Below are 13,930 nucleotides of genomic sequence, written 5' to 3' on the forward strand. Positions count from 1 at the left end.
ACTATTACAAGAAACTACTTGGAAGCCTAACAAGCTAAGCTCCAGCATCGTACTACTATATTAGTTAAACAGGTTGTCGTGCTAGCCTACCAGCGAGCCTCATGAGGAACTAGCCAAGGGAGCCGAAGCGAATAGGGGATGATTATGTCGCAATGGGGGCAAGCAACTCTACCTTCCATGTCAAACTCTGCAATATTGCGTCATCGAGGACTCGAACCTGGGACCTCTTGAAGCACATTAAACCTTTGAGGAACGGGGATGACCAACTGAGCTAGCTAACCGTTTTAGAATTATTAATGTTTGTGTAAAGGGTGATATAGTATTTTAACACACTTTAGACATTGCATGTCCCATTGTCTAGGTTGGTGGAAGAAAATGATAAGCCTCAAATGAAAGGCATAGGCCTCAAACTAGCCAGGATATTTTAAGGGGTAAATTTTGAGGGGTATTAAATAACTTACCCAAAGAAAAGACAAATAATTTGACATTTTAAAATCATAGTCAAGGGTCGAGTTAGATCTTGGTCCGGATTCAAGCGAAACAAACATGTTGTTAATGTCTTAGAGTGTGTTTGTTTTCTCCTGACTCATCTGAATCTGACTCGCCTGGATCTGACTGAAATCACCTGACTCTTCTGGATCAGACTCAATATGTTTGTTTTTTGAGCCAGATCTGACTCATCTGACTCAAAAATATGAGTCACTGGTTTGTTCCCATGAGTCAAGGATATTTTATTAACTGACTCAAATGGGTCCGAATCAAGAGTTAGTTTGACTCAGATAGCAAATCAGATCTGGATTTCGAGTTAGCAAAAAACAAACACACTCTTAATGAGACGTCTTTAGTAACGCTATCCGCCCCGGCTACGATGTGGTCGGGACACATCCATTTTGTATGTGGCCCATCTTCATTTTTTTACACATATTTAACTAAAAAACCTCCTCCTCCAAATTTCCTTTCACTCTTTTAAAAAAAGTAGGAAGTTACACGAAGAAAAAAGAAAAACAGTTTGATAATAAAATTATTTTCCAAAAAATTTGTTACTTTATAAGACGTGTAGGATGCGTCGTTATTTAAAGAAGAACACATACTTCAAGTATGTGAGCCGACCACATCCTAGCCGACTAACACCATCGTGTTAAAGGGTCCAGTCGTAACTTTAGTCCCTTTCCGTAAACAATGGAGAAAATTAAAAGAGCAGTGAATCAAATAGCATATACAGACACAAAATTAATGGACCTCTCAAAACCCAATCTCTTTTTTCTTCAATGTTCTGTTATTCCATTCCTATATCTATCTTCTGCCCTCTACAAACTCTCTCTTTATCTCCGCCACCAGTTATACCACTTTGGTTTCTTTCACAAACACAGGTACAACTTCTGCACTTACTTTCCCGCCACTTCCTTCCGTCTAGGTTAATCAGTAAACTGATTTCATGCTTTAATTTTTCCATTTTGCTCCATTAGATTGCCTGTACCAGTAATTAGTGTTGGAAATTTAACTTGGGGTGGAAATGGAAAGACACCTATGGTTGAATTTCTTGCTCGTTGGCTTTCTAATGCTGGAATTTCACCTCTCATTCTCACTAGGGTAACACTTTTCCCCTTTCACTTGTTCTTCTATAGTTCACAAATCACAAGTAATTGTTTTAGTTTACTGTTCGATAATTTGGGAGTACTTATATAGGTTTGTTGTATTGCCAGGGGTATGCAGGAGGGGATGAGGCTAGGATGCTTCAACGACATCTTCTCAACACTTCTACAAAAATTGGGATAGGTGTGAACCGGGCGGCTACGGCTGCTCAATGTTTTGAAAGATTTGGTTACTTGGATCCTTGTAAAAGTATGTGCCTTGAGGGGCTTTGCTCTGACAAGAGTATAGGTTTAGGTTCCAAATCAGACAAAATTGGTGTTGTAATTTTGGATGATGGAATGCAGGTGGAAATTTTATTTTTGCCATCCAATGCTAGCGAGTTTCTCTGTGGTTTTTTGTTTTTGTGTATCTTGTTATGTTTCTCATTTAGCTTGTGCTTACTTGGATGACAGCACTGGAGCCTGTCCCGTGATCTTGAGATTGTTATGGTTAATGGAATCATGCCATGGGGAAATACTTGTTTAGTTCCACTTGGACCTCTAAGGGAACCGTTATCTGCCCTTCAACGAGCAGATATCGCAGTAGTTCATCATGCAGACTTGGTATACAACACTGAATTACATCCTTTAACTTATATTGTTCTTTCTCTATTGCGTGGTATCTCTTTGAGAACATACATACTATTGAATGCCTCTCTTTTCTTTTAAATATTAAGCGGAATTTCCCTGCACCTTATTGTTGAATTAGATTCCTCATAATTTGTTTTGTTGTTTAGGTGTCTGATCAAGAGCTCAAAGTTATAGAAGCTACTATTAGAGAGCTCAAACAGACCCTTCCAATTTTTTTCACAAGATTGGCTCCCTCATGCTTCTTTAACGTTAAGGACTGTGACACCAAATTGCCATTAAGAGTGATGCATAATATGATTATATTATGTGTGTCTGCCATTGGATCTGCAAATGCTTTCGTATGGGCAATTGAAAAGGTACTCCTCTTAGATATATTTTACTTATTATTCTAGTATGTGAATTTTTTATTTAATTTGAAGAATAGTGAAGTGTCGGATCATGCAATATCTTAAAAAAAGATATTTCTGCAGTGGTGTTTTGCCTGTTTACTGTAGTTAGAAGGATTCAGTAGCTGACATGATTCGCGGAGCTGCTCTAGATTTTTTTTCTCTTCTTTGAAGCTACTATACCATCCCAGCATTGCCTCTTTTTGCATCTCTTGCAACTCATCTTTTATCTTAAGTAATTTTTTGTGAAATTCTTGCTGAAAGATAACTCATCGCAGGTAGGGCCAGCTTATGTTGATCGAATGGACTTTATGGACCATTACTTATTCCAAAAGAAGGTGCACATATCCTTAATTTCTTGGTTTGTCATGTCAAAATGGTGTTTTCATTAACTAGTACGAATTGCTTAGCTAAGTCTGACGTGGTCATAACTTTCGTTTGATCTAGGATATTGAGATGATACTAGAGAAATTAAGACTACTTCAGAAAGATTATGGAACCAAGCCGGTTGTTGTAGTGACAGAAAAGGTGAATGTAATTTGAATTAAACTGTTTGGTATAATTTTAGAACAGAACTTGGATAAGCTTATCTCATTTTTGGTACAGGACTATGATCGAGATCCTTTAATTTTGAATAGACTGGATCCTTTTGTGGTTTTGGTTCTCTGTTCCCAATTGGAAATTGTTCCTTCTGTTGGAAATACGGAGGTGACTTTTCAGATATTGTTAAAGCAGCTTTTGAAGATTAGCATTTCTATAAGGTAATTATGGAATTCCTTTCTTGCTTTCTATGCGCGATTTTTAGAGTTCAAATGTTGATTTTAGCCCATAAATGAGACAACAAGTACAAGTCAAGAGTCGGCCATATAAAAGGAACAAAGAAAGGGTCAGAAGGAGAAAAACACAAATTTAAACAATTTTTTTTTTTCTTTGATCTGTGGCTTGCCAGGGAAAGACCATGATAGACAATCAATGAAAAGGCAAATCTTGGGATCATGGCATTATTACCGTCAAATTACGTGGAAGTCATCAAATTAGTATCGTACTTAAACGCACTTGATGGCACCATGTATGAATTAAGGGACGAGGTCGCATTTGCCTGCAATTATACAAATCAGCCACTTTTGGTGGTGGTGGTGGTGGTCGGGAGTGTAACCCAGTAGCCCAAACAATCCCAGGTTTTCTGATAAATTTCCAAATATCAAACGCTAGTTGCTCACCGTCTGGGTTTGCACCATGCGGGCTGCCTTACTAGCATATTCTATGTGTAAAAGATTATTTGAAATAGAACAAGATCTTTATTCTCTTTTTGATAGAAAAAACAAGAACTTTTCTTGGATAGATACGACCGACCAGAAGCTGATAGAAATTATAAATAGTAATTAGTACAGTACTGCTGTCAATACTGCCTTACTTATGTTTCCAGAAGTGATTATTTGACAAGACAAACTAACTGTCTTTAGGTTCAAATCCAACGGGTCATACTCCAACACGTGTGTATTGACAAATATCTTCTATCTTCACCATCTCCATCCGAAAGTTATACTAAAACTAACTAATATTAGTCTTCTTCACTTTTCATCTGTGTCAGAAGAAGACTCAGAACGTGTATCCAACAATCAGCTCAACTACTCTCTCTTTCTTCTTCTTCTCTCTCTCTCTCTTCTTAGTGCATTCATTCCTTTTCTCCAGCTGTGTTGTCCCCGACTCCCCGTCTCTAATAAGAGGGGGGAAAATACCATTTCTGATTATTATTTTTCTTCACTAATTGGTGGGGTTCACCACCCACCAATTCTTCGTATTCCTAGTAAATGCAGTTCTGGGTTCTTCACAAATGCTCCAAGAACATTTACTACAGTGTCTTGGGATCAGCTTCTGAAACCAACAGTCTGTTCTAATGGCTGTTCCTAACTGGGTTGTAGGTGCTCCTCAATTGGGTGTGAGTAGAGGAGATTTGGGTTCTCCTAAATTTCCTGTGTTTGGGTTCCGCTATAAAAACACAAATGCTGAAAATTTTCCTAAATGGGAATGTTTTAGTGTTTTGGGAAGTTTATGTGTTCAAAATTTTCAGAGGGGTTTAACAGCCATAGAGGAGGAGAGTTCATCATCGATGTCAGATGTTTGTCAAGAAGAGAGTGTTAAACGTGAGGAATTACAGAAGAGCTTCACTTCTCTCCCAAGTGAGTACTCTTAGTAAATATCTTGGATGTGATAATATTTAGTTAAGGTTCGTGTCAGAGTATTGATCAGCTGACTTGCATTCCAGCTTAATTTTTCTCATACATTGATAAAAATTAAATCTTTTCAATGACATAAAGAGTAGTTCTCATAGGATTCATATTTAGGCTGTGTTTGGGCCAGGCATTGTTATATATTCAGGTTTATAAGTATTTTATAGTTCTATTCATGTAAGAATCTGGTTGTGGACATAGTAGTTAATTTTGGTAACAGTTTACTAGTTTATAAATTGAATTCATATAAATGACCTGAGGTGGATTTGTAGATGTACTATCTGTTGAGGTGGTTTGTGAGAATAATTTTGGTTCCTTCATTGTAAAAATAGTCTACAAGTAGCATCGCAGCCATCGGTGGTTAAACAGTTGAAGTATAATTCAGAAGTGGTAACTGGCATGGGTTGCATAATTCGTTAATTATTATGTTCTTTAATGTAATGCATGTAATGAGATTCTGCTTTACTTAGATGCAATTGAGATGCATCTCTATTTCTTTCTGGGTCCTAACTGTTTGCAATGTGGTCATGTGGCTGATTTATTCACTCTTTTGCATTTCATAGCTTGAATATTTATGTTGCAGAAGCACTGTCTGTAAGCAATCTTTCCGCATCTGCCGGTGATGGTTCGAAGGAGCGGGTAGCATATAAGGTAAATTGCATACTTAATAGTTGAGGTCAGACGATAATTAAGTTACTCACTAAAAAGATTTATATTTTATACTGATTTCATCACCTAATCTAGGGGGTACCAGGAGCATTCAGTGAAGTTGCTGCCCTTAAAGCATACCCTAAATGTGAGGCTGTTCCTTGTGATGATTTTGAAGCAGCGTTCAAGGTTTAGTTAGACGCTGTGATTTATGTATCTGAGTTGATATCCTTTTTTGCTGCTACCTCTTATTCCGTAGATTTCTGTTGTCAGGCAGTTGAACTGTGGCTGGTCAACAAGGCAATACTTCCTATTGAGAGTTCTATAGGTGGAAGTGTACATCGAAATTATGATTTACTCCTTCGTCATAGGCTGCACATTGTGGGTGAGATACAGTTAGTTGTCAATCACTGCCTCATGGCACTACCTGGTGTGAGAAAAGAAGACCTCCACCGTGTTTTAAGTCATCCCCAGGTTAGTCTCTCTTTTTCTCTCTCTCCTCACGGCCGACAATGCAGAGTTTCAAGTCCTATAATTTTCATAGTCAGCCTTCCGCATACACTTTTTTTACCTGTTCGCTTGCAGGCACTCACTCAATGTGAAATCAGCTTGGGTAAGTTGGGAGTTGTCAAAGAAGGCGTAGATTCCACGGCTGGTGCAGCTCAAGTAATTGCCGAACATCTCTTTTATTCAATGTTGAACTTTTTACTGACACTTATTACTTGAGGAGAACTCTCTAACAAGGGATTCCTCAATCAGTTTGTGGCCTCAAATTCTCGAAGGGATACTGGAGCTGTTGCTAGTTCTAGAGCTGCACAACTGTATGGGCTTGATATACTCGCAGAAAAAATCCAGGTTCTCTCTCTCTGATTCCGCAACTACATTCTGCGTGACGATGTATTAGAGGTCGATTAAGACGAGAAGGCCTCACTTTACCTTTTTATTATGATTAGGCGAGTTTCAACCCGACACTTCTTAATATGTTACATTTTTTTACATCGAGTAGGATGACTCAGATAATGTCACACGTTTTCTGATACTTGCGAGGGAGCCTATATTTCCAATAACTGGCAGACCCTTTAAGGTAAATTACTTTCTAATGCTCATCTTAGTTAGTTACTTTTTAAACTTAAGTTTTTTCAAGTGGGCAAATGATGTTTGCAGACAAGCATTGTCTTCACTTTAGAGGAAGGCCCCGGAATACTATTTAAAGCTCTAGCAGTTTTTGCCATGAGGGACATTAATTTGACAAAGGTATTTAAAGCTCTAGCAGTTCTGTTGTGTTCACCTTTTTCGTCTAGTAAGTTCAAATCATATCTCACATTTTGTATGTCTGTACAGATAGAGAGCAGACCACAGAGAAACCGACCTTTGCGGGTTGTTAATGACTCAAAAAATGCGGGTGCAAAGTAAGTGAAGATTCTTTTTGATCAATCACTAAAAATCAAATCAAAGCTATTTTTTTCTTCGATCCTTGTGGAATGCTCATTGTTGAAGGGATTAATATGCATTGTCAAATTTGTAATTGTAGTTTCTCTTCTATGGTTTGAAACTGCTATTGATTTCTAGAGTCTTGTAGTCGTTCTGGGATTTTCCAAGAAACCAGTCAGTTTCTTTTTGGGATTTCATTGTGTCATCTAGTGATCAAAGTGAATAATTTCTGGTTACAGGTATTTCGATTACCTTTTCTATATTGATTTTGAAGCTTCAATGTCAGAGCCTCGCGCACAACATGCTTTGGGACATTTGCAGGTTTGTCTACACTATTTAAGAAAAAGGGTAATTACTACTGTTTAATAAAGGGGCTGCCAAAAGGACATACCCTTTAAAGGGGCTGCCAAAAGGACATACCCTTTAATTGAAGGACCCTGGCATACCCATGTATATGAATCTAATCCACGGGATTGCCTTTAGGTTCTTGCTATGGCTCCTTTTTGCGATTCAAACAAGTAAACCATAATGATTTCTCAAGCTCGTTTATATCATTATGACGGAAAGGGCTTCATTTGAGAAAATTCTGCATTTTGCTGTAGGAAATTGCAACATTTCTTCAGGTTCTCGGTTGTTATCCCATGGACGTGTCTCTGTAAATGTGGTTCTCCAGATGTATCTTCTCCTCGTATCATTATGCTTTGCAAAGTCCGAAACAGGGTGCCACTCGCTCAATCAATTCTATCGTCGATACACTTTGTTACTGCTGCATTACTATCTGGGAGCTTCATTGTTGCTACTACTGATAAATCAAAACTATCTTTCATCAGTCATGAGATCTCTTTGGTAAACTGCAGCCTAATCATCCAAATGTAAAAGAAAAATCTGTTCGAGTAAGAGTCGACAGGTTTCGAAGGTACAAAAACTTAGATCGGTGGTGTAAGAGCCCGGAAAGGTTATGGTTCCTAGTCTCCACTAAGTTACATTTGTTGATTCTTCTATTCATTTGTTGATTCTCTTGGGTTTATTACATAAATAAACTTCATGTAATAGACATATTCTATTTTTTCCAATTAGTAGCCAAGTTTATAAAAAAAATTGACGAAATTGTTATGAATTCTTTTCGAGTAATCGTTAAGACAACTTGGTAATTGCTTACAAAACCAGCGAAAGGATTCCAAATGAGGAAAGAGTAGCCAATATCATCCCATTTGTAGCAAAAATAGAAAAATTTACTTAACATCAATAAATCGATTTTAGTACCAAAATTATTTATATTTTAATTAATTTTGGTTTTACAAGCGATTTATTTATATTTTAATTAAAGTGAGATAATCTCTTAAAAAACTTGATTAGACAAGTCGAATTACACAGGCTTAACTGAAATCAACCTAGAGTAGCTAGGCTAACATGTTTTTACTTAGGATTTTTACATTTAAGAGACTTAACTGCCAGTGGGTATGGGTATGTTTCAGCATATGTGAAAGAGAGGCAACGCCCTTCTTCAAGATCTTTTCCATCGTTAACCAGACAATTATTAAAGCGCAGCCTTCTAAAGACTCGCGGATTTATCAATTTTGCGGAAGCAAACCATCCACAACTGAAATAGATACGATACGCGGTACAATTCGTTGCAATGTTGCATATTTGTACCAAATGCTGTGGTAATCCACCTGGTAATGGATCGACGCGGCCTTGGAATACTCCCAAGGTCTCAGTTGGACACTTCATGGCTCTACGGCCCCGCCCGTATCGCTGATGATGTCCATTACGCACTTCAACAAAGTCCAGTATATTAGAAGATTTTCAAAGTTTAGGAAATAATCAGTTTTAGTGTTTCTCTGAATCCTTTAGTAATTTGAAGGCGTTGAGAAGTTTTACCTGGGTTAGCTGGGTGTGTACAGTTGACTCTAGGAAGACTAGATGATATTTGCGATTGTTCACCACCAGCATCTTTATGTCCCAAAACCGAATCAGATGTATGGCATACCACTGCACAATTAAAACATTAACTGTTGGAACTTCTAGAAATTTAAAATAAATAAATAATATAACCAATGTTAATGTTAGATGACGTGCATGCATTATTTTTACATTACCCGGAGCCAAAAGAAGCAGAAACTGAATAGAGCAACCCATTGAAATAACTCGAATCCTGTTGTTCACGAAGATAACTATGAACTTACAGAGACGAAAACCCAAAGATTGATTTATAAACAGACATGCTATATATTCCTTTCAAAAAATATTATTACCTATATATTTTTTATATTACCGTTTATAGATTTATTTTATTTTGGTCGAGAAAGTATAGTCGAGTTCTTTCCTTATTTAAGATGGAATTCTCCTTCCAACTATATCGGCCTTTAATTTTATGTTTGGGAGCAGTAGCATGCTCTTTTTGGAACAGGTTAGCTGAGCCAGCTGCATATTCTTCACTTACCGGAATGCCCCAAAACACTTGTCAAAATACTCTAGTGCACAGACTTTCCATTACTAATTCATATTAACCACCACGTATATTAAAAAGAGACACAGACTTTCCATTACTAATTCATATTAACCACCAGGTATATTAAAAAGAGACATTTAAGATGGTGACAAGATAAAATAACCATTATCATAATTAATAAAACTCCGTGCTAAACATGGTCAGCAACTCTGGATTCCTCATTTTTATTAATGCCGTACATAGTTATTACATAGATACTAGCTACTAGAGGCTGTAAACTTCAACATGATGGAGAGTTATCTTTTGCTGCCATATCTTTGCCCTTTCCTACTGGAGCTCCTTCAGGAAATCCTCATTGTCAACCAATACCTAGAAAAATGCATCAAGAGAAACATATTGATCAGCATGTCAATCAATACCTAGAAAAATGCATCAAGAGAAACATATTGATCAGCATGTCAATACCTAGAAAAATGCATCAAGAGAAACATATTGATCAGCATGTCAATCTGAGTATAGCACCGCAAATGCTGCAGATTATCATTCCTTTCTAAAACTAAGAGAGAAAACATTTTGAAGATAAACTTGAAAGCTAGGAATCCTGTATCAAATATCAGGCATACACATGCACAATATCTAGCAACAGCAGTGCAATTAGAACCTCAGATAAGTGCACATATCATGCAAAATATGTATGAAGATTATCATAATCAAGTCAAGACTGTTGATAAATATGGACTCACTGTTTTCCAGCCATCTGGGTCAACAAAGGAGGTAATTTTGGTGTTGAGCCCAGGAATTGGACCAGGTTGGCGAGTGATCTTTCCTCCCAGCTCTTGGGTAACTAGGTTAACAACCTCACCGCTTTTGTATACATCATCTGTACTGATAGCGATCTGGAAATAACAATTGATTAATTTTATAACGCTATTCGATAAGATGAAATGATAGTTCAACTGGCAAAGTTGATTACGAAATAACCTACCTGTGCATATGCATTACCCTTGCTATACTCAGTGACACCATAATTATAGGTTAACTCAACAACCGTTGTTTCCAGTTCATCTGCATAGCCCATCATTGCTAGAGTGTACTGTCAACAGATTAGCTGGATAAGTGCCCGAGTTAAAATCCGATGCTTAAGAAGCAAGACTCCACGACAATATAAATCGCGTACCTTGTGTTCAGGCCTATCAATCTTCCTCAAGAGCTTCATCCCCAAAGCCTGCATAAATAGAGGTATATAACAGCAAACTCTATGTAGCAGTGGTATTTGAATTAGTATGAGATAATAGACATAGACAGGAGATATTGTTTTACCTTTTCATAGAACTTAATAGAACGTTCAACATCACCCACACGGAGCATAACTTGACACAATGGTTCAGGAGTTGGCCCACTTTGGATAAGCTCAAAAGTGTAACCATCGGGATCCTTCACAAAAGCAATGTGTGATGACCCACCTTTAACTGGACCAGGCTCGCGTGTGACATTTCCACCTTTGGCTCGTATTTTATCAACCAATTTATAGACCTGCCACAGATTTCGAATCAACTGGGTAAATTCCACATTTGGGATGACATAATCATGTTTGCAAGATGAATTCTACGGTATGAAACTCACATCATCAGTTGCAATTCCGAAGTGCCCAAAGCCTGTTCCAATGTCGTAACTATCCACTCCATAATCTGAAAATGAACGCAAAATTAGAGTCCACTAAAAACTATCCTAAAGCTGTATATACCACACAAAATAACAAAACAAAGATTAGTAAAGAAAACAAAATAAATTTTTGCCATTAACAAATAATAATTCTCCATCGCGCTGATTAGCTATTTCATACACTAACAAATAGTAAATCTGAATTATACCAACTATCAATGAAAAAACACCCTAATCTCTAGGGATGGACAAAGGTTAATTAAATTACACGACTGTTTTCTGAAGCAAAGGCACAAAAGCACACCTCTCAAGACTAAATCGGGAGTAAACTGACTTTCAAACTGTCCTATTTTATTATATGTGATGGTAAGTAAGCTAGAAAAGCAACTACTCGAGGTATGGAAATGAAAAATTATAAAACTAACAGTAGACATAAATGATGAACTACTAACTATTCTCAACCTCTACTTAGCCAACTCAAACATTTATCGCAGTTCTGAAATTGTGCTATTTTCCCTTACTTATAAGATTGGCAAGATACAAAGTGAAAATTCAATTCCACTAACTAGTTAACTACACAACAAATTCACATAATAACTCATTCTGGATCATAACTCAAATGAGCAATGGAGCTTCAAATTTCAGCAGATTAATCACCCTGACCTCCCTGGATCGGCAAAAAAACAATCTACAGACACAAGTGTTTCCTAAAAATGCAGCAAGGCACACACATACCTTTGAAGCCTAAATGGAGACAAGTAAAAACACTGTCTTATATTTGTATTACTAAGATTGGTGGTTAAGCTAGAAAAACAACTACTTTAATTAGAAATTAAACATTTGAAGTAAAGATTCATACTGTAAGTTAGTTCAACAACAAAATGTTTATCTTCAGGTCCAAACCCAAGGAAAGCATTTGAGTATTTCTCCTCTGGAATATCTCTTTGCCTCAACAACTTCATCCCAAGACATTCTGTGTAAAACCTGATTACAAAACAACAATACACAAATCAATCATCCAACTTAAATTTCATATAAACAAGCCCGAAATACAATAATCAGACTCGAGATAAATTTTAAAACGCAAGTATAAAATAACATACTCAATGGTTTTCTGAAGATTTCCAACTCTGTAGACAGCATGAAGCATTCGACGCTTATCTTTCTGTACCCATTCCAATACATTCTGATTTTCTCCAGCCATTTTCTATCAAATCTAAAATAAATAGATAAACAATAAAAAACACAGATTATTACAGACAATCTCTTAAGTTCCATTTCAGCAAGAAGAAATCTGGGTTCGGACGACAGATCGATAAAGAATTAAAGCCTGAATTGGAAATACTTACTGGTCAACGAGATCCAAACCCTAGATGATCGAAGAGTGTAAGAAGTAAGCAGATGAGAGTGGTAAATATACACCAAACCTTGGAATCTCTTCAGCTGGTGAAAATGGTAATTGCCTCTTGGTGGTACTACTATAGTGTGACGAGATGTACAGAAGCTTATATTAAGAAGTTTGAGAAAAGATGACACTAAATGTCAGATAGGGTCCATGTAGGGGTATTTATGTTATTTGCACGAGAGATGAAATATCGCGTTAGCTGATGGATTTACAAATACTGGAAAGAAGTAATAGCGCGTTACATGTTAGATTTTAATTCACTATCCACGTGTTAATCGACGTGTTTAGAAATGCGTGCGTATAATAGCCATAAACAAGACTAGGACCATTAGGTACGGGTTAAGATTCCAATTCAGCTTAAAAGATGTGGTCAAGGAGTGGGCACGGTGTACAGTTGGTAAGCCAAATCTTGGGGCAAGTTGGCAGCCCATCCAGGGCGGAACTATGCCCAGACTTAACCTGACAAGCCATCCCCGATCAGAAAAAATTAGTTTGTGAAAACTACTGTGAGACCCATACCACGGCCAAAAAAATCACTGTCGCACCTTTAAAAAATTCACTGTCACACCTTTTTTCGGTGATAAAATTTTGCACATACCCGTATTATAATATTTAATGTTTTCTAAAAAAATTTCCTTTCGTATTTCTTTCTATAAACAAGAAGTATGACGACGAGAAAACCATTAACAACATCTTTCTTTTGATGTCTTTCTATCTAATTCGATCAAAACCCTAGAAGATATAAACCTAAAATTCCCTTTGTAGCTTGATATTTTGATGACTTAATTGCCGACGTGTTTGCACTCTGCAAGGATGGAAATCTAAACTCCTCTCTCAAGCTGGTAGGACTTGAAAATACGAGTATAACAACCACACCCAATATTTCGTTCGGCAATCTGTATGGACTAAAATCTAATATAATTCCGAGAGCACCAACTTAAAAGTGAGACTCAATCAAGAAAAATATCAAAGAGCTTTATCTCTTTCTCAATACAATCAGTAAATCAACTAGATAGAAATCCGGGAGACTGATTGATATGAGAATAACTCGGATGGTACCAAAGACCAATGTCCGAGAGACAATCAAGTTATATCCAACAAACAAGGTCGGATTTATCAACTGTGATTAAACTATGCACAACCTGTGATATTTCAATTATATAAACAAATATAATGCGGAAAAGAAATAACACAGACACCAGAAATTTTGTTAACGAGGAAACCGCGAATGCAGAAAACCCCCGGGACCTAGTCCAGATTTGAACACCACACTGTATTAAGCCGCTACAGACTCTAGACTACTACAAGTTAATTTCGGACTGGAAAGTAGTTGAGCCCTAACCAAGTCTCACACCGATTAAGGTACAGTCGCGCTCCTTACGCCTCTTGAATCCCAGCAGGACTCTGCGCACTTGATTCCCTTAGATGATCTCACCCACAACTAAGAGTTTCTACGACCCAAAGTCGAAGACTTATAAACAAATCTGTCTCCC

At 37.2% G+C, this 13,930-nt stretch overlaps 3 protein-coding genes across 4 annotated transcripts; 2 read left to right on the forward strand and 1 right to left on the reverse strand.

Moving 5' to 3' along the window:
• The first annotated feature begins 1,125 nt into the window (after positions 1-1,125).
• Positions 1,126-5,640, forward strand: LOC113305233 (probable tetraacyldisaccharide 4'-kinase, mitochondrial). 2 transcript variants are annotated; one of them, XM_026554314.1, is made up of 10 exons: positions 1,126-1,370; positions 1,467-1,590; positions 1,704-1,937; positions 2,046-2,195; positions 2,369-2,578; positions 2,887-2,946; positions 3,056-3,136; positions 3,215-3,369; positions 5,423-5,490; positions 5,584-5,640. In XM_026554314.1, exons 1-9 carry the CDS (start codon positions 1,180-1,182, stop codon positions 5,460-5,462), a joined length of 1,245 nt encoding a protein of 414 aa, XP_026410099.1. In that variant the 5' UTR covers positions 1,126-1,179; the 3' UTR covers positions 5,463-5,490; positions 5,584-5,640. The 2 variants fall into 2 exon arrangements, with proteins under 2 accessions (XP_026410099.1, XP_026410106.1); XM_026554321.1 differs by lacking the exons at positions 5,423-5,490; positions 5,584-5,640 and adding an exon at positions 3,558-3,949.
• On the forward strand, positions 4,164-8,033 carry LOC113305246 (arogenate dehydratase/prephenate dehydratase 1, chloroplastic-like). The gene is made up of 11 exons (XM_026554328.1): positions 4,164-4,788; positions 5,423-5,490; positions 5,584-5,676; positions 5,761-5,961; positions 6,073-6,153; positions 6,247-6,342; positions 6,494-6,571; positions 6,652-6,741; positions 6,829-6,896; positions 7,158-7,239; positions 7,521-8,033. Exons 1-11 carry the CDS (start codon positions 4,506-4,508, stop codon positions 7,575-7,577), a joined length of 1,197 nt encoding a protein of 398 aa, XP_026410113.1. The 5' UTR covers positions 4,164-4,505; the 3' UTR covers positions 7,578-8,033.
• Positions 8,034-9,438: 1,405 nt separating this feature from the next.
• Positions 9,439-12,522, reverse strand: LOC113305252 (lactoylglutathione lyase GLX1-like). The gene is made up of 9 exons (XM_026554333.1): positions 12,382-12,522; positions 12,136-12,248; positions 11,892-12,016; positions 10,994-11,058; positions 10,691-10,903; positions 10,548-10,595; positions 10,356-10,463; positions 10,114-10,266; positions 9,439-9,739 (listed from the first exon to the last, which is right to left on the reverse strand). Exons 2-9 carry the CDS (start codon positions 12,234-12,236, stop codon positions 9,698-9,700), a joined length of 855 nt encoding a protein of 284 aa, XP_026410118.1. The 5' UTR covers positions 12,237-12,248; positions 12,382-12,522; the 3' UTR covers positions 9,439-9,697.
• Positions 12,523-13,930: the final 1,408 nt, after the last annotated feature.

The sequence above is a fragment of the Papaver somniferum genome, chromosome 1 (genome assembly GCF_003573695.1).
Source record: "Papaver somniferum cultivar HN1 chromosome 1, ASM357369v1, whole genome shotgun sequence".
Classification (NCBI taxonomy): domain Eukaryota; kingdom Viridiplantae; phylum Streptophyta; class Magnoliopsida; order Ranunculales; family Papaveraceae; genus Papaver; species Papaver somniferum.